Source organism: Liolophura sinensis, chromosome 11, assembly GCF_032854445.1.
Source record: "Liolophura sinensis isolate JHLJ2023 chromosome 11, CUHK_Ljap_v2, whole genome shotgun sequence".
In the NCBI taxonomy this organism is placed as follows: domain Eukaryota; kingdom Metazoa; phylum Mollusca; class Polyplacophora; order Chitonida; family Chitonidae; genus Liolophura; species Liolophura sinensis.
This window is the reverse complement of record NC_088305.1, coordinates 32,050,953-32,077,247: the sequence shown is the minus strand read 5'-3', so window position 1 is coordinate 32,077,247 and position 26,295 is coordinate 32,050,953. Positions and strand designations below refer to the sequence as shown.

General features: G+C 39.5%; 1 protein-coding gene and 27 non-coding genes across 28 annotated transcripts; all 28 read left to right on the top strand.

Annotated features, from left to right (window-relative positions):
- Positions 1–26,129, top strand: LOC135478324 (uncharacterized). Its single transcript, XM_064758600.1, has 2 exons — positions 1–364; positions 26,029–26,129. The coding sequence occupies exons 1-2, from the start codon at positions 1–3 to the stop codon at positions 26,127–26,129; spliced, it is 465 nt and encodes a 154-aa protein (XP_064614670.1).
- On the top strand, positions 5,484–5,565 carry Trnas-uga (transfer RNA serine (anticodon UGA)). The gene has a single exon. It is a non-coding gene; the product is annotated as a tRNA-Ser (tRNA).
- Trnas-cga (transfer RNA serine (anticodon CGA)) lies at positions 5,796–5,877 on the top strand. The gene has a single exon. It is a non-coding gene; the product is annotated as a tRNA-Ser (tRNA).
- Trnar-ccu (transfer RNA arginine (anticodon CCU)) lies at positions 6,123–6,195 on the top strand. The gene has a single exon. It is a non-coding gene; the product is annotated as a tRNA-Arg (tRNA).
- Trnar-ccu (transfer RNA arginine (anticodon CCU)) lies at positions 6,957–7,029 on the top strand. The gene has a single exon. It is a non-coding gene; the product is annotated as a tRNA-Arg (tRNA).
- On the top strand, positions 7,930–8,011 carry Trnas-uga (transfer RNA serine (anticodon UGA)). Its single transcript has one exon. It is a non-coding gene; the product is annotated as a tRNA-Ser (tRNA).
- Positions 8,243–8,324, top strand: Trnas-cga (transfer RNA serine (anticodon CGA)). Its single transcript has one exon. It is a non-coding gene; the product is annotated as a tRNA-Ser (tRNA).
- Positions 8,570–8,642, top strand: Trnar-ccu (transfer RNA arginine (anticodon CCU)). Its single transcript has one exon. It is a non-coding gene; the product is annotated as a tRNA-Arg (tRNA).
- Trnas-uga (transfer RNA serine (anticodon UGA)) lies at positions 10,366–10,447 on the top strand. Its single transcript has one exon. It is a non-coding gene; the product is annotated as a tRNA-Ser (tRNA).
- Trnas-cga (transfer RNA serine (anticodon CGA)) lies at positions 10,680–10,761 on the top strand. The gene has a single exon. It is a non-coding gene; the product is annotated as a tRNA-Ser (tRNA).
- Trnas-uga (transfer RNA serine (anticodon UGA)) lies at positions 12,804–12,885 on the top strand. Its single transcript has one exon. It is a non-coding gene; the product is annotated as a tRNA-Ser (tRNA).
- On the top strand, positions 13,117–13,198 carry Trnas-cga (transfer RNA serine (anticodon CGA)). The gene has a single exon. It is a non-coding gene; the product is annotated as a tRNA-Ser (tRNA).
- On the top strand, positions 15,240–15,321 carry Trnas-uga (transfer RNA serine (anticodon UGA)). The gene has a single exon. It is a non-coding gene; the product is annotated as a tRNA-Ser (tRNA).
- Trnas-uga (transfer RNA serine (anticodon UGA)) lies at positions 15,553–15,634 on the top strand. Its single transcript has one exon. It is a non-coding gene; the product is annotated as a tRNA-Ser (tRNA).
- On the top strand, positions 15,880–15,952 carry Trnar-ccu (transfer RNA arginine (anticodon CCU)). Its single transcript has one exon. It is a non-coding gene; the product is annotated as a tRNA-Arg (tRNA).
- Positions 16,855–16,936, top strand: Trnas-uga (transfer RNA serine (anticodon UGA)). The gene has a single exon. It is a non-coding gene; the product is annotated as a tRNA-Ser (tRNA).
- On the top strand, positions 17,169–17,250 carry Trnas-cga (transfer RNA serine (anticodon CGA)). The gene has a single exon. It is a non-coding gene; the product is annotated as a tRNA-Ser (tRNA).
- On the top strand, positions 17,496–17,568 carry Trnar-ccu (transfer RNA arginine (anticodon CCU)). Its single transcript has one exon. It is a non-coding gene; the product is annotated as a tRNA-Arg (tRNA).
- Positions 18,329–18,401, top strand: Trnar-ccu (transfer RNA arginine (anticodon CCU)). Its single transcript has one exon. It is a non-coding gene; the product is annotated as a tRNA-Arg (tRNA).
- Positions 19,302–19,383, top strand: Trnas-uga (transfer RNA serine (anticodon UGA)). Its single transcript has one exon. It is a non-coding gene; the product is annotated as a tRNA-Ser (tRNA).
- Trnas-cga (transfer RNA serine (anticodon CGA)) lies at positions 19,615–19,696 on the top strand. The gene has a single exon. It is a non-coding gene; the product is annotated as a tRNA-Ser (tRNA).
- Trnas-cga (transfer RNA serine (anticodon CGA)) lies at positions 21,231–21,312 on the top strand. Its single transcript has one exon. It is a non-coding gene; the product is annotated as a tRNA-Ser (tRNA).
- Positions 21,558–21,630, top strand: Trnar-ccu (transfer RNA arginine (anticodon CCU)). Its single transcript has one exon. It is a non-coding gene; the product is annotated as a tRNA-Arg (tRNA).
- On the top strand, positions 22,389–22,461 carry Trnar-ccu (transfer RNA arginine (anticodon CCU)). Its single transcript has one exon. It is a non-coding gene; the product is annotated as a tRNA-Arg (tRNA).
- On the top strand, positions 23,507–23,588 carry Trnas-uga (transfer RNA serine (anticodon UGA)). The gene has a single exon. It is a non-coding gene; the product is annotated as a tRNA-Ser (tRNA).
- Trnas-cga (transfer RNA serine (anticodon CGA)) lies at positions 23,819–23,900 on the top strand. Its single transcript has one exon. It is a non-coding gene; the product is annotated as a tRNA-Ser (tRNA).
- On the top strand, positions 24,147–24,219 carry Trnar-ccu (transfer RNA arginine (anticodon CCU)). Its single transcript has one exon. It is a non-coding gene; the product is annotated as a tRNA-Arg (tRNA).
- Positions 25,119–25,200, top strand: Trnas-uga (transfer RNA serine (anticodon UGA)). Its single transcript has one exon. It is a non-coding gene; the product is annotated as a tRNA-Ser (tRNA).
- Positions 26,130–26,295: the final 166 nt, after the last annotated feature.

Genomic DNA, 26,295 nt, shown 5'->3' with positions numbered 1-26,295 from the left:
ATGCGCCAGTATAATAAGGAAGACGCCGTAAAACAAGATGACATTGATGTTGACGTCAGCGACGATGAAGACCCATTCAACGCACCTGCTATGGAGCTGGTTCAAGACAGCGAGGAGAACGAAGACGAAATCGACGGGAATGGTGACGACAGCGCCGATGAAGACGTCAGCGACGACAGCGAGTCTGATAAGGAGATGGACGTCCGGGAGAATACTAAGAACACCGAAGAAGTGGATGTTGGTGATAATGAAACGTCATCAGCTATCCCGAGGGTGAAGAATGTGGTCGTGGCGGACGTGCACGCTCCCGACGTGCGTTCACCAGTCCCAGTCGAGGAAAAGCGAGCTAAGTTGGACAATGGCAGTACAGCCGAAGAGGCAGCGTCATCTATCCCGCCCAGTTCCCATCCTACTGATTATGATGGTGTTGATGCCGATCAGTCGTCAGACTGTATGACGCCGACTCCATCTCAGGAGGGGGACACCATGCTTCTGGAATACAGGAAAAGAAAATCGCTTGCTTCTCGTGCGAGGCAGCGAATGAAAAGAGACAAATGGGTTGTAGTGTAATTAGAACTCTCTTATTTGACCACAATGGGTATGTACGCTCTACCTTTACTTATTTGTATAATGAGCTTAAATAATATTCGTTTTGGGACTTTAAACATTAATGGTTTACGGGATCCGTCTAAACAAGAACATGTCAAGCAATTTGTTTTCGATAAAGGAATTGATGTACAATTCTTACAGAAAACACACTTCGAAAACTATAATGACACTAAATATTTGCAAATCCCGGGCGATGCAAGGTGGGCGTATGGGTCAAATCGACATTGTGGGGTGGGAATAATTATTAGGTATACTGTAGACTGCTTTATACGGAAAATACAGAGGTGCCCTAACGGTCGCTACATAAGCCCTAGGGTTGAGCTCAACAACACTGCTTTAAACCGTATTTGTGTATATGCCCCTAATAATCCAAAGGAAAGAAAAGAGTTTATTTCTAATCTAGATAATGTGATGCAGGGCAGTGAGTTGGTTATTATGGGTGGAGATTTTAATTGTGTTGAGAGCATTGAATTAGATAGAGCTGGCTGTGCCACTAATGGAAGGAATGATGGAGTGGACGAAATTAATAATTTGAAAAGAGATTTTGATATTTGTGATATTTTTAGGAAACTGCATCCGAATAAGAATTGTTACACGTGGTCTAGGCGCCAGTGTGCCAGTAGATTGGATAGATTTTATATCCCTAACGCTGTGTTTAAGTATGTAACCCAGTGTGATGCTGTACATGTGTCTTTTTCTGATCATTCGTGTTTGTTTTTTGATATCTCTTTTGAAGATGTCATTTCATGGGGGCCGTTCTACTGGAAGTGTAATACTTCTGTGTTAAATGACACGGAGCTTGTTGATGATATTAAATCCGTCTTCCATGATATTTTCTCTGTCTGTACAACTGGTCATGCAGATGTAATAGACAGATGGGAGACATTTAAAAGGGAATGTAAAGACAGGATTCGGAGTTACTGTAAGGAGAAATCTATGAATAAAAAACGTGATTTGTTGGAACTTGAACAAGAATTAAATGCGTTAAAATCTAGTCCAATCATTAACTGTGAGAGTATTGACAATGTGAAAAAGGCTCTAAATGCCCTTTATAAGTCGAATCATGCGGGAGCGGTTATCCGTGCTAAAGCTGTTCATTTTGATCAGGGAGAAAAACCAACCAAATATTTCATTAGACGAGAAGTTGGTAGGGGCAGAAAGAAGATGATCAAAAGTATTACTTGTCATAGTGATTCTTCAATATCCCATGAATCTCAGGAAGGTATTGCTAAGTGTATAAGGTCGTATTATATGAAATTGTATACTGAACAAGATACTGACTCCTCCATTCAAGATGAGTTCTTGTCATCGCTTTTGATGTTAAATGACGATTGTAAAACTGCCTGCGAAGGCCTTTTGACTGAACAGGAGTTGTTTTTTGCAGTAAAAAATATGTCTAAAAACCGTTCGCCGGGATGCGACTGTTTGCCAGCAGAGTTTTATGTACAATTTTGGCCCCTGTTTTCGGGTGTGTTTACGGATGTAGTTAATTACTGTTTTAACTTGGGTAGATTAAGTAATTCACAGCGTTCTGGGTTAATCACACTATTATGCAAGGACCCCGACAATGCCGAAAGCATAAAAAACTGGAGGCCAATTAGCTTACTAAATGTAGATTATAAGATTGTTTCTAAAGCTTTGTGCAATCGGTTAAAAATGTGATCGATACAATTGTACTTCAGAATCAGACATGTGGAATACCAGGCCGAAGTATTTTTGACAACCTTCACTTATTACGAAATACATATGATTATGTTGAACAAAAAGATTTAAAACTTAGACCAGGAGAAAGCCTTTGACAGAGTAGACTGGTCATTTTTGTTCAAATGTTTAGAGAAATTTAACTTCGGACCCGACTTGTGTAAGTGGGTGCAATTATTATATACTGACATTACAAGTAGTGTTATTGTGAACGGGCACATAACAGAAGAATTTAAACTGAGTCGAGGTGTCCGACAGGGTTGTTCTTTGTCACCATTATTGTATGTGTTGTCCTTAGAGCCCTTTATAGCCGCCATTAGAAACAATGACGAAATTAACGGTGTACGGTTACCCGGCACAAATAAGGAAACGAGAGTGTCGGCATTTGCAGATGATACGACTGCAATTTTATCTGAAGAGAGTTCTGTTCCGCATGTAATTAAACTAGCAGAAAGTTATGGAAAAGCCTCAGGAGCAAAACTCAACTTGTTGAAAAGCACGGTTCTTCCCATTGGTAACTGGGACGAAACTAACGTGCACAGTGGTGGGCTTAAAATCACTACAAATTCAAAGATTTGTGGGGTATTTTTTGGACCAGATCAAACAGAACTCAATTCTGAGCGTGTTTTAAGCAAGGTAAAGAAACATGTATCAGCATGGAATGGAAGATATTTGACCCTACGGGGGAGGTCTGTCTTAATTAATACAGTTGCTTTAGCTGTCTTATGGTTTTCTGCACAGTGTACTCTGTTGCCACCTAAATGTGTCAATCAATGTTCCCAAACTGTGTTCAGAATTTTGTGGGATAACAAACCCGAAAGTTTGAAGAGAGTTGTCGTACATAATAAAATAGGGAATGGAGGTCTAAACGTACATAATATAGAATGTAAAATAAAAGCACTTCTTACTCGGCATGTTTTAAAATTAATTCATGGAACAACAGCGGAATGGAAATACTTTGCCATCTATTGGTTGGGTTTGCCCCTAAGGCATGTTTGTCGTGAATTCTGTCGTTCCAATGTCCCACATTCTGAAAACATTCCACCTTTTTATAGACTGGCCTTGAGCGCCTGGAGAGAATTTACCACAGGTGTACAGCAACCTGTAACATTGTGTTCAAGCAGGTATATTTATGAATATTTTGTAACAAAAATAGTACATTGTCCAAGAGCAATGGTGTCTATGCCGCATTTGGACTGGGTTAGAATATGGAAAACTGTTTTTCATCAATTCTTAGATCACAATTTGGACAACTTCAGTTACAAGTTGGTTCATGACATTTTGCCCGTTAAGGAAAAACTTCGTAGGAGAAATGTAGCCACCGATGACTTGTGTGTTTTTTGCTCCCTGTCTGAAACTCGGCAACATCTGTTTGTACAATGTAAAATCGTTCAGGATGTGTTTAATGACTTTAACCGGATATTTGTTTTGTTTGCGAACTACCTACCAAATATGGACTCGGAAACATTAATTTACAAGGTATTCAATTCCACCTTTAACCAGGAAGTTAGAGCTGTGATGGTGTATGTCATATTTGTTCTTCAGTTTAGTATTTGGTGTGCACGCAACGACATAATATTTCAGAAAAAAAACAGGGATTCTGTTGCTATTGTTAAGGCCGCCAAAGGAATAATTAAAACCTGTATTCATGTTGACTTTTTTCGACTAGACAGGCCATCTTTCGAGAAAATCTGGTGTATAAACAAAGTCTTCTGTACCTTACGGAATGATAAATTAATGTATTTATTGAAATGAACAGCTAATGTGCAATTGTTCTATTCACAAAGCAGTCATCTTTTCTGTGATATTTTATTTTAATTAAGACTGCCTTGTGATTTCAAAAGTGTGTGATAGCCGGGTAATGGGAAATCTTGTGTATTTGATGACAATCTGGGAATAAATTCAACAATTTTCAAAAAAAAAAAAAAAGGAAATTTTCCTGACCTTGCTTCATTTTCTCAAGCGAGAAAATATTTGATGGAAAGAGAAGTTTTTTGCAACTTTCACGGGATATCTTTCCTTTGAACACGCACAAAGAAGGTGTTTTAAGATACAATGGCTAAATACAATCAGCTATGAAGTAAGTCTTTTTCTGACCGCCTCCATGGCCTAACGGATAAGGCACCGGCCTCCTAAGCCGGGGATTGCAGGTTCGAGTCCCGTCGGAGGTGCAGGACTCACACTTTTTCACTCTTCACTTTATTTATTGCAGGCTGGAAGCGTGCTCCCAGCGATTCTTTTTCACTTTAGCTTTCTTAGACTTTTGCAAATTCTACTACTGGCCGTTCTGGAATCGCTGATTTACATCTTTGAACTGCTATAAATTGACACATCACCAGATCATTTTTCTTGCATCCAAAGCGGTTGTGAGGAAAAATTAGGACGCATCGAGCCAAATAAACCTAACTCAGCAAATTCTACTACTTGCTGTTCTGGACTCGCTGATTTACATCTTTAAACTGCTATAAATTGACACATCACCAGATCATTTTTCTTGCATCCAAAGCGGTTGTGAGGAAAAATTAGGACGCATCGAGCCAAATAAACCTAACTCAGCAAATTCTACTACTTGCCCTTCTGGACTCGCTGATTTACATCTTTAAACTGTTTTAAATTGACACAGCACCAGATCATTTTTCTTGGATCCAAAGGGGTTGTGAAGAAAAATTAGGTGACATCCAGTTAAATAAACCTAACTCAGCTAAGATCAATGCTCGCGAGTTATGAATATTTGGGTAGACAATTTCCATGCAGTTTCTACACTTACTGGCAGCCGAAGAATGTTTTCTAAAACATATTTTTTTTTAAACATAATTTCTTAATTTTTTTTCTTGCAAGCTCACAGGTTGAGATGTGCCTTAGGAAACTTTTCTGGCCTTCTTCCATTCTCCCACGCAAGGAAATATTTTATCCAAAAATAACTTTTTTTGGCAACTTTCACCAGATTATTTCATCATGAAGACGCACATAGGAGACGATTTTTGATAAAATGGCTTAAATACGATCAGCTGTGAAGGAAAACACATTTATTCTAAACGCCTCTGGCCTAATGTCCTCCTCAGTCGGGGATTGCCGGTTGGAGGCCCGTCGAAGGTGCAGAAATCATATTCCGTCACTTTTCACCTCATTTCTCCAGCAGTTACGATGCTAAATTACACCCTGTAGAAAACACTGCTGTGATGGCCGAGTGGTTAAGGCGTTGGACTTGAAATCCAATGGGCAATGCCCGCGCAGGTTCGAACCTTGCTCGCAGCGATTTCTTTTTTTCCCTTTGTTTTTGTTAGATTTTCACACATATCACTACTTCCCGTTTTGGAGTCGATGCTTTACATCTTTAAGCTGTTAAACATTTAGGCCTCGCACGAACAATTTTCTTGCATCCAAAGTTGTTGTCAGCAGAAATGAGATAGCAACTGGTTAAAAAAACTTAAATAATGACTGGTCAACATGTAACAGTAATGGGTATTTAGTTTGCAAATTGCACAGCTGTGATGGCCGAGTGGTTAAGGCGTTGGACTCGAAATCCAATGGGCAATTCCCGCGCAGGTTCGAACCCTGCTCGCAGCGGTAGAATCTTTCGTAAAACACATTGTTTAAATTCTTTTTTTTTTGCAGGTTTAATTACTGATATTTAGTTGAGGAAATTTTCCTAGCTTTGCTTTATTTTCTCAAGCGAGAAAATATTTGATGGAAAGAGAAGTTTTTTGCAACTTTCACGGGAAATCTTTGCTTTGAACACGCACAAAGAAGGTGATTTTTGATAAAGTGGCTAAATACAATCAGCTATGAAGTAAATCGTATTTTTTCTAACCGCCTCCGTGGCCTAATGGATAAGGCACCGGCCTCCTAAGCCGGGGATTGCGGGTTCGAGTCCCCTCGGAGGTGCAGGACTCACATTTTGTCACTCTTCACTTTATTTATTGCAAGGTGGAAGCGTGCTCGCAGCGATTCTTTTTCACTTTAGCTTTCTTAGACTTTTGCAAATTCTACTACTTGCCGTTCTGGACTCGCTGATTTACATCTTTGAACTGCTATAAATTGACACATCACCAGATCATTTTTCTTGCATCCAAAGCGGTTGTGAGAAAAAATTAGGACGCATCGAGCCAAATAAGCCTAACTCAGCAAATTCTACTACTTGCCCTTCTGAACTCGCTGATTTACATCTTTAAACTGCTATAAATTGACACAGCACCAGATCATTTTTCTTGCATCCAAAGCGGTTGTGAAGAAAAATTAGGTGACATCCAGTTAAAAAAAACTAACCCAGCTAAGATCAATGCTCGCGGGTTATGAATATTTGGGTAGTGTCTTTTAAAGAAATTAATGTGTTGCACGGAAATCCAACAGACAATTGCCATGCAGTTTCTACACTTACTGGCAGCCGAAGAATGTTTTCTAAAACATATTTTTTTTTTAAATATAATTTCTTAATTTTTTTTCTTGCAAGCTCACAGGTTGAGATGTGCCTTAGGAAATTTTCCTGCCCTTGCTTCATTTTCTCAAGCGAGAAAATATTTGATGGAAAGAGAAGTTTTTTGCAACTTTCACGGGAAATCTTTGCTTTGAACACGCACAAAGAAGGTGATTTTTGATAAAGTGGCTAAATACCATCAGCTATGAAGTAAATTGTGTTTTTTCTGACCGCCTCCGTGGCCTAATGGATAAGGCACCGGCCTCCTAAGCCGGGGATTGCGGGTTCGAGTCCCGTCGGAGGTGCAGGACTCTCATTTTGTCACTCTTCACTTTATTTATTGCAAGGTGGAAGCGTGCTCCCAGCGATTCTTTTTCACTTTAGCTTTTTTAGACTTTTGCAAATTCTACTACTGGCCGTTCTGGACTCACTGTATTACATCTTTAAACTGCTATAAATTGACACATCACCAGATCATTTTTCTTGCATCCAAAGCGGTTGTGAGAAAAAATTAGGACGCATCGAGCCAAATAAACCTAACTCAGCAATTTCTACTACTTGCCCTTCTGGACTCGTTGATTTACATCTTGAAACTGTTTTAAATTGACACAGCACCAGATCATTTTTCTTGGATCCAAAGGGGTTGTGAAGAAAAATTAGGTGACATCCAGTTAAATAAACCTAACTCAGCTAAGATCAATGCTCGCGAGTTATGGATATTTGGGTAGTGTCTTTTAAAGAGATTAATGCGTTGCGCTGGAAATCCAACAGACAATTGCCATGCAGTTTCTACACTTACTGGCAGCCGAAGAATGTTTTCTAAAACATATTTTTTTTAAAACATAATTTCTTAATTTTTTTTCTTGCAAGCTCACAGGTTGAGATGTGCCTTAGGAAATTTTCCTGGCCTTCTTCCATCCTCCCACGCAAGGAAATATTTTATCCAAAAATAACTTTTTTTGGCAACTTTCACCAGATTATTTCATCATGAAGACGCACATAGGAGACGATTTTTGATAAAATGGCTTAAATACGATCAGCTATGAAGGAAAACACATTTATTCTAAACGCCTGTGGCCTAATGGCCTCCTCAGTCGGGGATTGCCGGTTGGAGGCCCGTCGAAGGTGCAGAAATCATACTCCGTCACTTTTCACCTCATTTCTCCAGCAGTTACAATGCTAAATTACACCCGGTAGAAAACACTGCTGTGAAGGCCGAGTGGTTAAGGCGTTGGACTTGAAATCCAATGGGCAATGCCCGCGCAGGTTCGAACCCTGCTCGCAGCGATTTCTTTTTTTCCCTTTGTTTTTGTTAGATTTTCACACATATCACTACTTCCCGTTTTGGAGTCGATGCTTTACATCTTTAAGCTGTTAAACATTTAGGCCTCGCACGAACAATTTTCTTGCATCCAAAGTTGTTCTCAGCAGAAATGAGATAGCAACTGGTTAAAAAAAAGTTAAATAATGACTGGTCAACATGTAAGAGTAATGGGTATTTAGTTTGCAAACTGCACAGCTGTGATGGCCGAGTGGTTAAGGCGTTGGACTCGAAATCCAATGGGCAATGCCCGCGCAGGTTCGAACCCTGCTCGCAGCGGTAGAATCTTTCGTAAAACACATTGTTTAAATTCTTTTTTTCTTGCAGGTTTAATTACTGATATTTAGTTGAGGAAATTTTCCTAGCTTTGCTTTATTTTCTCAAGCGAGAAAATATTTGATGGAAAGAGAAGTTTTTTGCAACTTTCACGGGAAATCTTTGCTTTGAACACGCACAAAGAAGGTGATTTTTGATAAAGTGGCTAAATACAATCAGCTATGAAGTAAATCGTATTTTTTCTGACCGCCTCCGTACCCTAATGGATAAGGCACCGGCCTCCTAAGCCGGGGATTGCGGGTTCGAGTCCCGTCGGAGGTGCAGGACTCACATTTTGTCACTCTTCACTTTATTTATTGCAAGGTGGAAGCGTGCTCGCAGCGATTCTTTTTCACTTCAGCTTTCTTAGACTTTTGCAAATTCTACTACTGGCCGTTCTGGACTCACTGATTTACATCTTTGAACGCCTATAAATGGACACATCACCAGATCATTTTTCTTGCATCCAAAGCGGTTGTGAGGAAAAATTAGGACGCATCGGGCCAAATAAACCTAACTCAGCAAATTCTACTACTTGCCCTTCTGGACTCGCTGATTTACATCTTTAAACTGCTAAAAATTGACACAGCACCAGATCATTTTTCTTGCATCCAAAGGGGTTGTGAAGAAAAATTAGGTGATATCCAGTTAAAAAAACCTAGCCCAGCTAAGATCAATGCTCGCGGGTTATGAATATTTGGGTAGTGTCTTTTAAAAAAATTAATGTGTTGCGCTGGAAATCCAACAGAGAATTGCCATGCAGTTTCTACACTTACTGGCAGCCGAAGAATGTTTTCTAAAACATATTTTTTTTAAAACATAATTTCTTAATTTTTTTTCTTGCAAGCTCACAGGTTGAGATGTGCCTTAGGAAACTTTTCTGGCCTTGCTCTCTTCTCCCACGCAAGGAAATATTTTATCCAAAAATAACTTTTTTTGGCAACTTTCACCAGATTATTTCATCATGAAGACGCACATAGGAGACGATTTTTGATAAAATGGCTTAAATACGATCAGCTGTGAAGGAAAACACATTTATTCTAAACGCCTCTGGCCTAATGTCCTCCTAAGCCGGGGATTGCGGGTTCGAGTCCCGTCGGAGGTGCAGGACTCACATTTTGTCACTCTTCACTTTATTTATTGCAAGGTGAAAGCGTGCTCCCAGCGATTCTTTTTCACTTTAGCTTTTTTAGACTTTTGCAAATTCTACTACTGGCCGTTCTGGACTCACTGATTTACATCTTTAAACTGCTATAAATTGACACATCACCAGATCATTTTTCTTGCATCCAAAGCGGTTGTGAGAAAAAATTAGGACGCATCGAGCCAAATAAACCTAACTCAGCAAATTCTACTACTTGCCCTTCTGGACTCGTTGATTTACATCTTGAAACTGTTTTAAATTGACACAGCACCAGATCATTTTTCTTGGATCCAAAGGGGTTGTGAAGAAAAATTAGGTGACATCCAGTTAAATAAACCTAACTCAGCTAAGATCAATGCTCGCGAGTTATGAATATTTGGGTAGTGTCTTTTAGAGAGATTAATGTGTTGCGCTTGAAATCTAACAGACAATTGCCATGCAGTTTCTACACTTACTGGCAGCCGAAGAATGTTTTCTAAAACATATTTTTTTTAAAACATAATTTCTTAATTTTTTTTCTTGCAAGCTCACAGGTTGAGATGTGCCTTAGGAAACTTTTCTGGCCTTCTTCCATTCTCTCACGCAAGGAAATATTTTATCCAAAAATAACTTTTTTTGGCAACTTTCACCAGATTATTTCATCATGAAGACGCACATAGGAGACGATTTTTGATAAAATGGCTTAAATACGATCAGCTGTGAAGGAAAACACATTTATTCTAAACGCCTGTGGCCTAATGGCCTCCTCAGCCGGGAATTGCCGGTTGGAGGCCTGTCGAAGGTGCAGAAATCATATTCCGTCACTTTTCACCTCATTTCTCCAGCAGTTACGATGCTAAATTAAACCCTGTAGAAAACACTGCTGTAATGGCCGAGTGGTTAAGTCGTTGGACTTGAAATCCAATGGGCAATGCCCGCGTAGGTTCGAACCCTGCTCGCAGCGATTTCTTTTTTTCCCTTTGTTTTTGTTAGATTTTCACACATATCACTACTTCCCGTTTTGGAGTCGATGCTTTACATCTTTAAGCTGTTAAACATTTAGGCCTCGCACGAACAATTTTCTTGCATCCAAAGTTGTTGTCAGCAGAAATGAGATAGCAACTGGTTAAAAAAAAACTTAAATAATGACTGGTCAACATGTAACAGTAATGGGTATTTAGTTTGCAAATTGCACAGCTGTGATGGCCGAGTGGTTAAGGCGTTGGACTCGAAATCCAATGGGCAATGCCCGCGCAGGTTCAAACCCTGCTCGCAGCGGTAGAATCTTTCGTAAAACACATTGTTTAAATTCTTTTTTTCTTGCGGGTTTAATTACTGATGTTTAGTTAAGGAAATTTTCCTAGCTTTGCTTTATTTTCTCAAGCGAGAAAGTATTTGATGGAAAGAGAAGTTTTTTGCAACTTTCACGGGAAATCTTTGCTTTGAACACGCACAAAGAAGGTGCTTTTTGATAAAGTGGCTAAATACAATCAGCTATGAAGTAAATCGTGTTTTTTCTGACCGCCTCCGTGGCCTAATGGATAAGGCACCGGCCTCCTAAGCCGGGGATTGCTGGTTCGAATCCCGTAGGAGGTGCAGGGCTCACACTTTGTCACTCTTCACTTTATTTATTGCAAGGTGGAAGCGTGCTCGCAGCGATTCTTTTTCACTTTAGCTTTCTTAGACTTTTGCAAATTCTACTACTGGCCGTTCTGGACTCGCTGATTTACATATTTGAACTGCTATAAATTGACACATCACCAGATCATTTTTCTTGCATCCAAAGCGGTTGTGAGGAAAAATTAGGACGCATCGGGCCAAATAAACCTAACTCAGCAAATTCTACTACTTGCGCTTCTGGACTCGCTGATTTACATCTTTAAACTGCTAAAAATTGACACAGCACCAGATCATTTTTCTTGGATCCAAAGGGGTTGTGAAGAAAAATTAGGTGACATCCAGTTAAATAAACCTAACTCAGCTAAGATCAATGCTCGCGAGTTATGAATATTTGGGTAGTGTCTTTTAAAGAGATTAATGTGTTGCGCTGGAAATCTAACAGACAATTGCCATGCAGTTTCTACACTTACTGGCAGCCGAAGAATGTTTTCTAAAACATATTTTTTTTAAAACATAATTTCTTAATTTTTTTTCTTGCAAGCTCACAGGTTGAGATGTGCCTTAGGAAACTTTTCTGGCCTTGTTCTCTTCTCTCACGCAAGGAAATATTTTATCCAAAAATAACTTTTTTTGGCAACTTTCACCAGATTATTTCATCATGAAGACGCACATAGGAGACGATTTTTGATAAAATGGCTTAAATACGATCAGCTGTGAAGGAAAACACATTTATTCTAAACGCCTGTGGCCTAATGTCCTCCTAAGCCGGGGATTGCGGGTTCGAGTCCCGTCGGAGGTGCAGGACTCTCATTTTGTCACTCTTCACTTTATTTATTGCAAGGTGGAAGCGTGCTCGCAGCGATTCTTTTTCACTTTAGCTTTTTTTAGACTTTTACAAATTCTACTACTGGCCGTTCTGGACTCACTGATTTACATCTTTAAACTGCTATAAATTGACACATCACCAGATCATTTTTCTTGCATCCAAAGCGGTTGTGAGAAAAAATTAGGACGCATCGAGCCAAATAAACCTAACTCAGCAAATTCTACTACTTGCCCTTCTGGACTCGTTGATTTACATCTTGAAACTGTTTTAAATTGACACAGCACCAGATCATTTTTCTTGGATCCAAAGGGGTTGTGAAGAAAAATTAGGTGACATCCAGTTAAATAAACCTAACTCAGCTAAGATCAATGCTCGCGAGTTATGGATATTTGGGTAGTGTCTTTTAAAGAGATTAATGCGTTGCGCTGGAAATCTAACAGACAATTGCCATGCAGTTTCTACACTTACTGGCAGCCGAAGAATGTTTTCTAAAACATATTTTTTTTAAAACATAATTTCTTAATTTTTTTTCTTGCAAGCTCACAGGTTGAGATGTGCCTTAGGAAACTTTTCTGGCCTTCTTCCATTCTCTCACGCAAGGAAATATTTTATCCAAAAATAACTTTTTTTGGCAACTTTCACCAGATTATTTCATCATGAAGACGCACATAGGAGACGATTTTTGATAAAATGGCTTAAATACGATCAGCTGTGAAGGAAAACACATTTATTCTAAACGCCTCTGGCCTAATGGCCTCCTCAGCCGGGAATTGCCGGTTGGAGGCCTGTCGAAGGTGCAGAAATCATATTCCTTCACTTTTCACCTCATTTCTCCAGCAGTTACGATGCTAAATTAAACCCTGTAGAAAACACTGCTGTGATGGCCGAGTGGTTAAGGCGTTGGACTTGAAATCCAATGGGCAATGCCCGCGCAGGTTCGAACCCTGCTCGCAGCGATTTCTTTTTTTCCCTTTGTTTTTGTTAGATTTTCACACATATCACTACTTCCCGTTTTGGAGTCGATGCTTTACATCTTTAAGCTGTTAAACATTTAGGCCTCGCACGAACAATTTTCTTGCATCCAAAGTTGTTGTCAGCAGAAATGAGATAGCAACTGGTTTAAAAAAACTTAAATAATGACTGGTCAACATGTAACAGTAATGGGTATTTAGTTTGCAAATTGCACAGCTGTGATGGCCGAGTGGTTAAGGCGTTGGACTCGAAATCCAATGGGCAATGCCCGCGCAGGTTCAAACCCTGCTCGCATCGGTAGAATCTTTCGTAAAACACATTGTTTAAATTCTTTTTTTCTTGCGGGTTTAATTACTGATGTTTAGTTAAGGAAATTTTCCTAGCTTTGCTTTATTTTCTCAAGCGAGAAAATATTTGATGGAAAGAGAAGTTTTTTGCAACTTTCACGGGAAATCTTTGCTTTGAACACGCACAAAGAAGGTGCTTTTTGATAAAGTGGCTAAATACAATCAGCTATGAAGTAAATCGTGTTTTTTCTGACCACCTCCGTGGCCTAATGGATAAGGCACCGGCCTCCTAAGCCGGGGATTGCTGGTTCGAATCCCGTCGGAGTTGCAGGACTCACATTTTGTCACTCTTCACTTTATTTATTGCAAGGTGGAAGCGTGCTCGCAGCGATTCTTTTTCACTTTAGCTTTCTTAGACTTTTGCAAATTCTACTACTGGCCGTTCTGGACTCGCTGATTTACATCTTTGAACTGCTATAAATTGACACATCACCAGATCATTTTTCTTGCATCCAAAGCGGTTGTGAGGAAAAATTAGGACGCATCGGGCCAAATAAACCTAACTCAGCAAATTCTACTACTTGCGCTTCTGGACTCGCTGATTTACATCTTTAAACTGCTAAAAATTGACACAGCACCAGATCATTTTTCTTGGATCCAAAGGGGTTGTGAAGAAAAATTAGGTGACATCCAGTTAAATAAACCTAACTCAGCTAAGATCAATGCTCGCGAGTTATGAATATTTGGGTAGTGTCTTTTAAAGAGATTAATGTGTTGCGCTGGAAATCTAACAGACAATTGCCATGCAGTTTCTACACTTACTGGCAGCCGAAGAATGTTTTCTAAAACATATTTTTTTTAAAACATAATTTCTTAATTTTTTTTCTTGCAAGCTCACAGGTTGAGATGTGCCTTAGGAAACTTTTCTGGCCTTGTTCTCTTCTCCCACGCAAGGAAATATTTTATCCAAAAATAACTTTTTTTGGCAACTTTCACCAGATTATTTCATCATGAAGACGCACATAGGAGACGATTTTTGATAAAATGGCTTAAATACGATCAGCTGTGAAGGAAAACACATTTATTCTAAACGCCTCTGGCCTAATGTCCTCCTAAGCCGGGGATTGCGGGTTCGAGTCCCGTCGGAAGTGCAGGACTCTCATTTTGTCACTCTTCACTTTATTTATTGCAAGGTGGAAGCGTGCTCCCAGCGATTCTTTTTCACTTTAGCTTTTTTAGACTTTTGCAAATTCTACTACTGGCCGTTCTGGACTCACTGATTTACATCTTTAAACTGCTATAAATTGACACATCACCAGATCATTTTTCTTGCATCCAAAGCGGTTGTGAGAAAAAATTAGGACGCATCGAGCCAAATAAACCTAACTCAGCAAATTCTACTACTTGCCCTTCTGGACTCGTTGATTTACATCTTGAAACTGTTTTAAATTGACACAGCACCAGATCATTTTTCTTGGATCCAAAGGGGTTGTGAAGAAAAATTAGGTGACATCCAGTTAAATAAACCTAACTCAGCTAAGATCAATGCTCGCGAGTTATGGATATTTGGGTAGTGTCTTTTAAAGAGATTAATGCGTTGCGCTGGAAATCTAACAGACAATTGCCATGCAGTTTCTACACTTACTGGCAGCCGAAGAATGTTTTCTAAAACATATTTTTTTTAAAACATAATTTCTTAATTTTTTTTCTTGCAAGCTCACAGGTTGAGATGTGCCTTAGGAAACTTTTCTGGCCTTCTTCCATTCTCTCACGCAAGGAAATATTTTATCCAAAAATAACTTTTTTTGGCAACTTTCACCAGATTATTTCATCATGAAGACGCACATAGGAGACGATTTTTGATAAAATGGCTTAAATACGATCAGCTGTGAAGGAAAACACATTTATTCTAAACGCCTGTGGCCTAATGGCCTCCTCAGCCGGGAATTGCCGGTTGGAGGCCTGTCGAAGGTGCAGAAATCATATTCCGTCACTTTTCACCTCATTTCTCCAGCAGTTACGATGCTAAATTAAACCCTGTAGAAAACACTGCTGTGATGGCCGAGTGGTTAAGGCGTTGGACTTGAAATCCAATGGGCAATGCCCGCGCAGGTTCGAACCCTGCTCGCAGCGATTTCTTTTTTTCCCTTTGTTTTTGTTAGATTTTCACACATATCACTACTTCCCGTTTTGGAGTCGATGCTTTACATCTTTAAGCTGTTAAACATTTAGGCCTCGCACGAACAATTTTCTTGCATCCAAAGTTGTTGTCAGCAGAAATGAGATAGCAACTGGTTAAAAAAAAGTTAAATAATGACTGGTCAACATGTAAGAGTAATGGGTATTTAGTTTGCAAACTGCACAGCTGTGATGGCCGAGTGGTTAAGGCTTTGGACTTGAAATCCAATGGGCAATGCCCACGCAGGTTCAAACCCTGCTCGCATCGGTAGAATCTTTCGTAAAACACATTGTTTAAATTCTTTTTTTCTTGCGGGTTTAATTACTGATGTTTAGTTAAGGAAATTTTCCTAGCTTTGCTTTATTTTCTCAAGCGAGAAAATATTTGATGGAAAGAGAAGTTTTTTGCAACTTTCACGGGAAATCTTTGCTTTGAACACGCACAAAGAAGGTGCTTTTTGATAAAGTGGCTAAATACAATCAGCTATGAAGTAAATCGTGTTTTTTCTGACCGCCTCCGTGGCCTAATGGATAAGGCACCGGCCTCCTAAGCCGGGGATTGCGGGTTCGAATCCCGTCGGAGGTGCAGGACTCACATTTTGTCACTCTTCACTTTATTTATTGCAAGGTGGAAGCGTGCTCGCAGCGATTCTTTTTCACTTTAGCTTTTTTAGACTTTTGCAAATTCTACTACTGGCCGTTCTGGACTCACTGATTTACATCTTTAAACTGCTATAAATTGACACATCACCAGATCATTTTTCTTGCATCCAAAGCGGTTGTGAGATAAAATTAGGACGCATCGAGCCAAATAAACCTAACTCAGCAAATTCTACTACTTGCCCTTCTGGACTCGTTGATTTACATCTTGAAACTGTTTTAAACTGACACAGCACCAGATCATTTTTCTTGGATCCAAAGGGGTTGTGAAGAAAAATTAGGTGACATCCATTTAAATAAACCTAACTCAGCTAAGATCAATGCTCGCGAGTTATGAATATTTGGGTAGTGTCTTTTAAAGAGATTAATGTGTTGCGCTGGAAATCTAACAGACAATTGCCATGCAGTTTCTACACTTACTGGCAGCCGAAGAATGTTTTCTAAAACATATTTTTTTTAAAACATAATTTCTTAAATTTTTTTTTCTTGCAAGCTCACAGGTTGAGATGTGCCTTAGGAAACTTTTCTGGCCTTCTTCCATTCTCCCACGCAAGGAAATGTTTTATCCAAAAATAACTTTTTTTGGCAACTTTCACCAGATTATTTCATCATGAAGACGCACATAGGAGACGATTTTTGATAAAATGGCTTAAATACGATCAGCTGTGAAGGAAAACACATTTATTCTAAACGCCTGTGGCCTAATGGCCTCCTCAGCCGGGAATTGCCGGTTGGAGGCCCGTCGAAGGTGCAGAAATCATATTCCGTCACTTTTCACCTCATTTCTCCAGCAGTTACGATGCTAAATTAAACCCTGTAGAAAAGACTGCTGTGATGGCCGAGTGGTTAAGGCGTTGGACTTGAAATCCAATGGGCAATGCCCGCGCAGGTTCGAACCCTGCTCGCAGCGATTTCTTTTTTTTCCCTTTGTTTTTGTTAGATTTTCACACATATCACTACTTCCCGTTTTGGAGTCGATGCTTAACATCTTTAAGCTGTTAAACATTTAGGCCTCCCACGAACAATTTTCTTGCATCCAAAGTTGTTGTCAGCAGAAATGAGATAGCAACTGGTTAAAAAAAACTTAAATAATGACTGGTCAACATGTAAGAGTAATGGGTATTTAGTTTGCAAATTGCACAGCTGTGATGGCCGAGTGGTTAAGGCGTTGGACTCGAAATCCAATGGGCAACGCCCGCGCAGGTTCGAACCCTGCTCGCAGCGGTAGAATCTTTCGTAAAACACATTGTTTAAATTCTTTTTTTTTTGCAGGTTTAATTACTGATATTTAGTTGAGGAAATTTTCCTAGCTTTGCTTTATTTTCTCAAGCGAGAAAATATTTGATGGAAAGAGAAGTTTTTTGCAACTTTCACGGGAAATCTTTGCTTTGAACACGCACAAAGAAGGTGATTTTTGATAAAGTGGCTAAATACAATCAGCTATGAAGTAAATCGTATTTTTTCTGACCGCCTCCGTGGCCTAATGGATAAGGCACCGGCCTCCTAAGCCGGGGATTGCGGGTTCGAGTCCCGTCGGAGGTGCAGGACTCACATTTTGTCACTCTTCACTTTATTTATTGCAAGGTGGAAGCGTGCTCGCAGCGATTCTTTTTCACTTTAGCTTTCTTAGACTTTTGCAAATTCTACTACTTGCCGTTCTGGACTCGCTGATTTACATCTTTGAACTGCTATAAATTGACACATCACCAGATCATTTTTCTTGCATCCAAAGCGGTTGTGAGAAAAAATTAGGACGCATCGAGCCAAATAAACCTAACTCAGCAAATTCTACTACTTGCCCTTCTGAACTCGCTGATTTACATCTTTAAACTGCTATAAATTGACACAGCACCAGATCATTTTTCTTGCATCCAAAGCGGTTGTGAAGAAAAATTAGGTGACATCCAGTTAAAAAAAACTAACCCAGCTAAGATCAATGCTCGCGGATTATGAATATTTGGGTAGTGTCTTTTAAAGAAATTAATGTGTTGCACGGAAATCCAACAGACAATTGCCATCCAGTTTCTACACTTACTGGCAGCCGAAGAATGTTTTCTAAAACATATTTTTTTTTAAATATAATTTCTTAATTTTTTTTCTTGCAAGCTCACAGGTTGAGATGTGCCTTAGCAAATTTTCCTGGCCTTGCTTCATTTTTTCAAGCGAGAAAATATTTGATGGAAAGAGAAGTTTTTTGCAACTTTCACGGGAAATCTTTGCTTTGAACACGCACAAAGAAGGTGATTTTTGATAAAGTGGCTAAATACAATCAGCTATGAAGTAAATTGTGTTTTTTCTGACCGCCTCCGTGGCCTAATGGATAAGGCACCGGCCTCCTAAGCCGGGGATTGCGGGTTCGAGTCCCGTCGGAGGTGCACGACTCTCATTTTGTCACTCTTCACTTTATTTATTGCAAGGTGGAAGCGTGCTCCCAGCGATTCTTTTTCACTTTAGCTTTTTTAGACTTTTGCAAATTCTACTACTGGCCGTTCTGGACTCACTGATTTACATCTTTAAACTGCTATAAATTGACACATCACCAGATCATTTTTCTTGCATCCAAAGCGGTTGTGAGAAAAAATTAGGACGCATCGAGCCAAATAAACCTAACTCAGCAAATTCTACTACTTGCCCTTCTGGACTCGTTGATTTACATCTTGAAACTGTTTTAAATTGACACAGCACCAGATCATTTTTCTTGGATCCAAAGGGGTTGTGAAGAAAAATTAGGTGACATCCAGTTAAATAAACCTAACTCAGCTAAGATCAATGCTCGCGAGTTATGAATATTTGGGTAGTGTCTTTTAAAGAGATTAATGCGTTGCGCTGGAAATCTAACAGACAATTGCCATGCAGTTTCTACACTTACTGGCAGCCGAAGAATGTTTTCTAAAACATATTTTTTTTAAAACATAATTTCTTAATTTTTTTTCTTGCAAGCTCACAGGTTGAGATGTGCCTTAGGAAATTTTCCTGGCCTTCTTCCATCCTCCCACGCAAGGAAATATTTTATCCAAAAATAACTTTTTTTGGCAACTTTCACCAGATTATTTCATCATGAAGACGCACATAGGAGACGATTTTTGATAAAATGGCTTAAATACGATCAGCTATGAAGGAAAACACATTTATTCTAAACGCCTGTGGCCTAATGGCCTCTTCAGTCGGGGATTGCCGGTTGGAGGCCTGTCGAAGGTGCAGAAATCATACTCCGTCACTTTTCACCTCATTTCTCCAGCAGTTACGATGCTAATTTACACCCGGTAGAAAACACTGCTGTGATGGCCGAGTGGTTAAGGCGTTGGACTTGAAATCCAATGGGCAATACCCGCGCAGGTTCGAACCCTGCTCGCAGCGATTTCTTTTTTTCCCTTTGTTTTTGTTAGATTTTCACACATATCACTACTTCCCGTTTTGGAGTCGATGCTTTACATCTTTAAGCTGTTAAATATTTAGGCCTCGCACGAACAATTTTCTTGCATCCAAAGTTGTTGTCAGCAGAAATGAGATAGCAACTGGTTAAAAAAAACTTAAATAATGACTGGTCAGCATGTAAGAGTAATGGGTATTTATTTTGCAACTTTCACAGATGTGATGGCCGAGTGGTTAAGGCGTTGGACTCGAAATCCAATGGGCAATGCCCGCGCAGGTTCGAACCCTGCTCGCAGCGGTAGAATTTTTCGTAAAACACATTGTTTAAATTCTTTTTTTTTTGCAGGTTTAATTACTGATATTTAGTTGAGGAAATTTTCCTAACTTTGCTTTATTTTCACAAGCGAGAAAATATTTGATGGAAAGAGAAGTTTTTTGCAACTTTCACGGGAAATCTTTGCTTTGAACACGCACAAAGAAGGTGATTTTTGATAAAGTGGCTAAATACAATGAGCTTTGAAGTAAATTTTGTTTTTTCTGACCGCCTCCGTGGCCTAATGGATAAGGCACCACCCTCCTAAGCCGGGGATTGCGGGTTCGAGTCCCGTCGGAGGTGCAGGACTCTCATTTTGTCACTCTTCACTTTATTTATTGCAAGGTGGAAGCGTGCTCGCAGCGATTCTTTTTCACTTTAGCTTTTTTAGACTTTTGCAAATTCTACTACTGGCCGTTCTGGACTCACTGATTTACATCTTTAAACTGCTATAAATTGACACATCACCAGATCATTTTTCTTGCATCCAAAGCGGTTGTGAGATAAAATTAGGACGCATCGAGCCAAATAAACCTAACTCAACAAATTCTACTACTTGCCCTTCTGGACTCGTTGATTTACATCTTGAAACTGTTTTAAATTGACACAGCACCAGATCATTTTTCTTGGATCCAAAGGGGTTGTGAAGAAAAATTAGGTGACATCCAGTTAAATAAACCTAACTCAGCTAAGATCAATGCTCGCGAGTTATGAATATTTGGGTAGTGTCTTTTAAAGAGATTAATGTGTTGCGCTGGAAATCTAACAGACAATTGCCATGCAGTTTCTACACTTACTGGCAGCCGAAGAATGTTTTCTAAAACATATTTTTTTTAAAACATAATTTCTTAAATTTTTTTTTCTTGCAAGCTCACAGGTTGAGATGTGCCTTAGGAAACTTTTCTGGCCTTCTTCCATTCTCCCACGCAAGGAAATATTTTATCCAAAAATAACTTTTTTTGGCAACTTTCACCAGATTATTTCATCATGAAGACGCACATAGGAGACGATTTTTGATAAAATGGCTTAAATACGATCAGCTGTGAAGGAAAACACATTTATTCTAAACGCCTGTGGCCTAATGGCCTCCTCAGCCGGGAATTGCCGGTTGGAGGCCCGTCGAAGGTGCAGAAATCATATTCCGTCACTTTTCACCTCATTTCTCCAGCAGTTACGATGCTAAATTAAACCCTGTAGAAAAGACTGCTGTGATGGCCGAGTGGTTAAGGCGTTGGACTTCAAATCCTATGGGCAATGCCCGCGCAAGTTCGAACCCTGCTCGCAGCGATTTCTTTTTTTTCCCTTTGTTTTTGTTAGATTTTCACACATATCACTACTTCCCGTTTTGGAGTCGATGCTTAACATCTTTAAGCTGTTAAACATTTAGGCCTCCCACGAACAATTTTCTTGCATCCAAAGTTGTTGTCAGCAGAAATGAGATAGCAACTGGTTAAAAAAAACTTAAATAATGACTGGTCAACATGTAAGAGTAATGGGTATTTAGTTTGCAAATTGCACAGCTGTGATGGCCGAGTGGTTAAGGCGTTGGACTCGAAATCCAATGGGCAATGCCCGCGCAGGTTCGAACCCTGCTCGCAGCGGTAGAATCTTTCGTAAAACACATTGTTTAAATTCTTTTTTTCTTGCAGGTTTAATTACTGATATTTAGTTAAGGAAATTTTCCTAGCTTTGCTTTATTTTCTCAAGCGAGAAAATATTTGATGGAAAGAGAAGTTTTTTGCAAATTTCACGGGAAATCTTTGCTTTGAACACGCACAAAGAAGGTGATTTTTGATAAAGTGGCTAAATACAATCCGCTATGAAGTAAATCGTGTTTTTTCTGACCGCCTCCGTGGCCTAATGGATAAGGCACCGGCCTCCTAAGCCGGGGATTGCGGGTTCGAGTCCCGTCGGAGGTGCACGACTCATTTTGTCGCTCTTCACTTTATTTATTGCAAGGTGGAAGCGTGCTCGCAGCGATTCTTTTTCACTTTAGCTTTCTTAGACTTTTGCAAATTCTACTACTGGCCGTTCTGGACTCGCTGCTTTACATCTTTGAACTGCTATAAATTGACACATCACCAGATCATTTTTCTTGCATCCAAAGCGGTTGTGAGAAAAAATTAGGACGCATCAAGCCAAATAAACCTAACTCAGCAAATTCTACTACTTGTCCTTCTGAACTCGCTGATTTACATCTTTAAACTGCTATAAATTGACACAGCACCAGATCATTTTTCTTGCATCCAAAGGGGTTGTAAAGAAAAATTAGGTGACATCCAGTTAAAAAAACCTAACCCAGCTAAGATCAATGCTCGCGGGTTATGAATATTTGGGTAGTGTCTTTTAAAGAAATTAATGTGTTGCTCGGAAATCCAACAAACAATTGCCATGCAGTTTCTACACTTACTGGCAGTCGAAGAATGTTTTCTAAAACATATTTTTTTGTAAAACATAATTTTTTAATTTTTTTTCCTCCAAGCTCACAGGTTGAGATGTACCTTAGGAAATTTTCCTGACCTTGCTTCATTTTCTCAAGCGAGAAAATATTTGATGGAAAGAGAAGTTTTTTGCAACTTTCACGGGAAATCTTAGCTTTGAACACGCACAAAGAAGGTGCTTTTTGATAAAGTGGCTAAATACAATTAGCTATGAAGTAAATTGTGTTTTTCTGACCGCCTCCGTGGCCTAATGGATAAGGCACCGGCCTCCTAAGCCGGGGATTGCGGGTTCGAGTCCCGTCGGAGGTGCAGGACTCTCATTTTGTCACTCTTCACTTTATTTATTGCAAGGTGGAAGCGTGCTCCCAGCGATTCTTTTTCACTTTAGCTTTTTTAGACTTTTGCAAATTCTACTACTTGCCGTTCTGGACTCACTGATTTACATCTTTAAACTGCTATAAATTGACACATCACCAGATCATTTTTCTTGCATCCAAAGCGGTTGTGAGAAAAAATTAGGACGCATCGAGCCAAATAAACCTAACTCAGCAAATTCTACTACTTGCCCTTCTGGACTCGTTGATTTACATCTTGAAACTGTTTTAAATTGACACAGCACCAGATCATTTTTCTTGGATCCAAAGGGGTTGTGAAGAAAAATTAGGACGCATCGAGCCAAATAAACCTAACTCAGCAAATTCTACTACTTGCCCTTCTGGACTCGCTGATTTACATCTTTAAACTGTTTTAAATTGACACAGCACCAGATCATTTTTCTTGGATCCAAAGGGGTTGTGAAGAAAAATTAGGTGACATCCAGTTAAATAAACCTAACTCAGCTAAGATCAATGCTCGCGAGTTATGAATATTTGGGTAGTGTCTTTTAAAGAGATTAATGTGTTGCGCTGGAAATCCAACAGACAATTGCCATGCAATTTCTACACTTACTGGCAGCCGAAGAATGTTTTCTAAAACATATTTTTTTTTAAAACATAATTTCTTAATTTTTTTCTTGCAAGCTCACAGGTTGAGATGTGCCTTAGGAAACTTTTCTGGCCTTCTTCCATTCTCCCACGCAAGTAAATATTTTATCCAAAAATAACTTTTTTTGGCAACTTTCACCAGATTATTTCATCTTGAAGACGCACATTAGAAACGATTTTTGATAAAATGGCTTAAATACGATCAGCTGTGAAGGAAATGACATTTATTCTAAACGCCTGTGGCCTAACGGCCTCCTCAGCCGGGGATTGCCGATTGGAGGCCCGTCGAAGGTGCAGAAATCATACTCCGTCACTTTTCACCTCATTTCTCCAGCAGTTACGATGCTAAATAAAAGCCGATAGAGAACACTGCTGTGATGGCCGAGTGGTTAAGGCGTTGGACTTGAAATCCAATGGGCAATGCCCGCGCAAGTTTGAACCCTGCTCGCAGCGATTTCTTTTTTTCCCTTTGTTTTTGTTAGATTTTTACACATATCACTACTTCCCGTTTTGGAGTCGATGCTTTACATCTTTAAGCTGTTAAACATTTAGGCCTCGCACGAACAATTTTCTTGCATCCAAAGTTGTTGTCAGCAGAAATGAGATAGCAACTGGTTAAAAAAACTTAAATAATGACTGGTCAACATGTAACAGTAATGGATATTTAGTTTGCAAATTTCACGGCGGTGATGGCCGAGTGGTTAAGGCGTTGGACTCGAAATCCAATGGGCAATGCCCGCGCAGGTTCGAACCCTGCTGGTAGCGGTAGAATCTTTCGTAAAACACATTGTTTAATTTCTTTTTTTCTTTCAGGTTTGATTACTGACATTTAGTTAAGGAAATTTTCCTAGCCTTGCTTCATTTTCTCAAGCGAGATAATATTTGATGGAAAGAGAAGTTTTTTGCAACTTTCACGGGAAATCTTTGCTTTGAACACGCACAAAGAAGGTGCTTTTTGATAAAGTGGCTAAATACAGTCAGCCATGAAGTAAGTTCGTATTTTTACTAACCGCCTCCATGGCCTAATGGATAAGGCACCGGCCTCCTATGCCGGGGATTGCGGGTTCGAGTCCCGTCGGAGGTGCAGGACTCACATTTTGTCACTCTTCACTTTATTTATTGCAAGGTGGAAGCGTGCTCGCAGCGATTCTTTTTCACTTTAGCTTTCTCAGACTTTTGCAAATTCTACTACATGCCGTTCTGGACTCACTGATTTACATCTTTAAACTGCTATAAATTGACACATCACCAGATCATTTTTCTTGCATCCAAAACGGTTGTGAAGAAAAATTAGGACGCATCGAGCCCAATAAACCTAACTCAACAAATTCTACTACTTGCCCTTCTGGACTCGCTGATTTACATCTTGAAACTGTTTTAAATTGACACAGCACCAGATCATTTTTCTTGCACCAAGGCGGTTGTGAAGAAAAATTAGGTGACATCCAGTTAAATAAACCTAACTCAGCTAAGATCAATGCTCGCGAGTTATGAATATTTGGGTAGTGTCTTTTAAAGAGATTAATGTGTTGCGCTGGAAATCCAACAGACAATTGCCATGCAGTTTCTACACTTACTGGCAGCCGAAGAATTTTTTTCTAAAACGTATTTTTTTTAAAACATAATTTCTTAATTTTTTTCTTGCAAGCTCACAGGTTGAGATGTGCCTTAGGAAACTTTTCTGGCCTTCTTCCATTCTCTCACGCAAGGAAATATTTTATCCAAAAATAACTTTTTTTGGCAACTTTCACCAGATTATTTCATCTTGAAGACGCACATAGGAGACGATTTTTGATAAAATGGCTTAAATACGATCAGCTGTGAAGAAAATGACATTTATTCTAAACGCCTCTGGCCTAATGGCCTCCTCAGCCGGGGATTGCCGGTTGGAGGCCCGTCGAATGTTCAGAAATCATACTCCGTCACTTTTCACCTCATTTCTCCAGTAGTTACGATGCTAAATTAAAGACGGTAGAAAGCATTGCTGTGATGGCCGAGTGGTTAAGGCGTTGGACTTGAAATCCAATGGGCAATGCCCGCGCAGGTTCGAACCCTGCTCGCAGCGATTTCTTTTTTTTCCCTTTGTTTTTGTTAGATTTTTACACATATCACTACTTCCCGTTTCGGATTGCGTAATGCAGGGGGACTCGGACATATCTGAAATCATGACACCCACCCTCTCTCAAGGTACTGATAAAATGTTATTAGAGTATCGGCGCAGGAAATCTTTCGCCTCTCGTTCGAGAGCGCGTAAAGGCAATGAATAGATTTTACTAGGATTTGTTCATGGATATGCTCTCACATGAACAATGGGTATGTACCTTCATATTTTTCTTATCTGTTTAATGTCTCTCGTATCTTACATACGTTTTGGCACTTTGAATGTTAATGGCCTGCGTGCTGTTACAAAGAAGGAGCAGGTACAACAATTTGTTTTTGATAACAATATTGATATTTTGTTCTTACAAGAAACACATTTTCAAGATTATACAGACGCTGGGAATTTTAAAATTCCAAGGAATGCTAGGTGGGCCTACGGGTCAAGTAAAAGTTGTGGGGTAGGGATTGTGATTAAATACACCGTTGACTGTGTAATACGTAATGTCGTTAGATGTCCTAACGGGCGTTACATAAGTGTTAAAATGACAATTAATGACACGGCTCTTAATCTGATATGTATATATGCTCCTAATAATCCACAGGATAGGAAAGAATTCATTTCTAACCTAGACAGTGTAATGCGTGGGAGTGAATTAGTCATTCTTGGTGGGGATTTTAACTGCGTTGAAAATATTATATTGGATAGAAATGGGTCTGCAAATAATGTGAGAAATGTTGGTATTGATGAAATTAATAGTATTAAATATGAGTTTGAGGTGTGTGATATTTTTAGGAAGTTTCATCCGGACAAACGGTGCTACACCTGGTCAAGAGGCCAGTGGGCTAGTCGGCTTGATAGATTCTACCTTCCTAATGCTGTTCAGAGTTATGTAACCTTTTGTGATGTTAAACCTGTCTCCTTTTCTGATCATACTTGTTCTATTGTTGATGTAAATTTTACAGATGTAATTACTTGGGGTCCGTTTTATTGGAAATGTAACACTTCTGTTTTGAATGACGATGAACTTGCTGTACAAATAAATGATGTCTTTGTAAGTAT

Excerpts from the sequence above, each read along its gene's own strand:
- LOC135478324 (XM_064758600.1), top strand. The coding sequence starts at position 1 with ATGCGCCAGTATAATAAGGAAGACGCCGTAAAACAAGATGACATTGAT. Across the intron at positions 365-26,028 it reads AGCTAAGTTGGACAATGGCA|GAAGTTTCATCCGGACAAAC; the intron begins GTACAGCCGAAG and ends TGATATTTTTAG.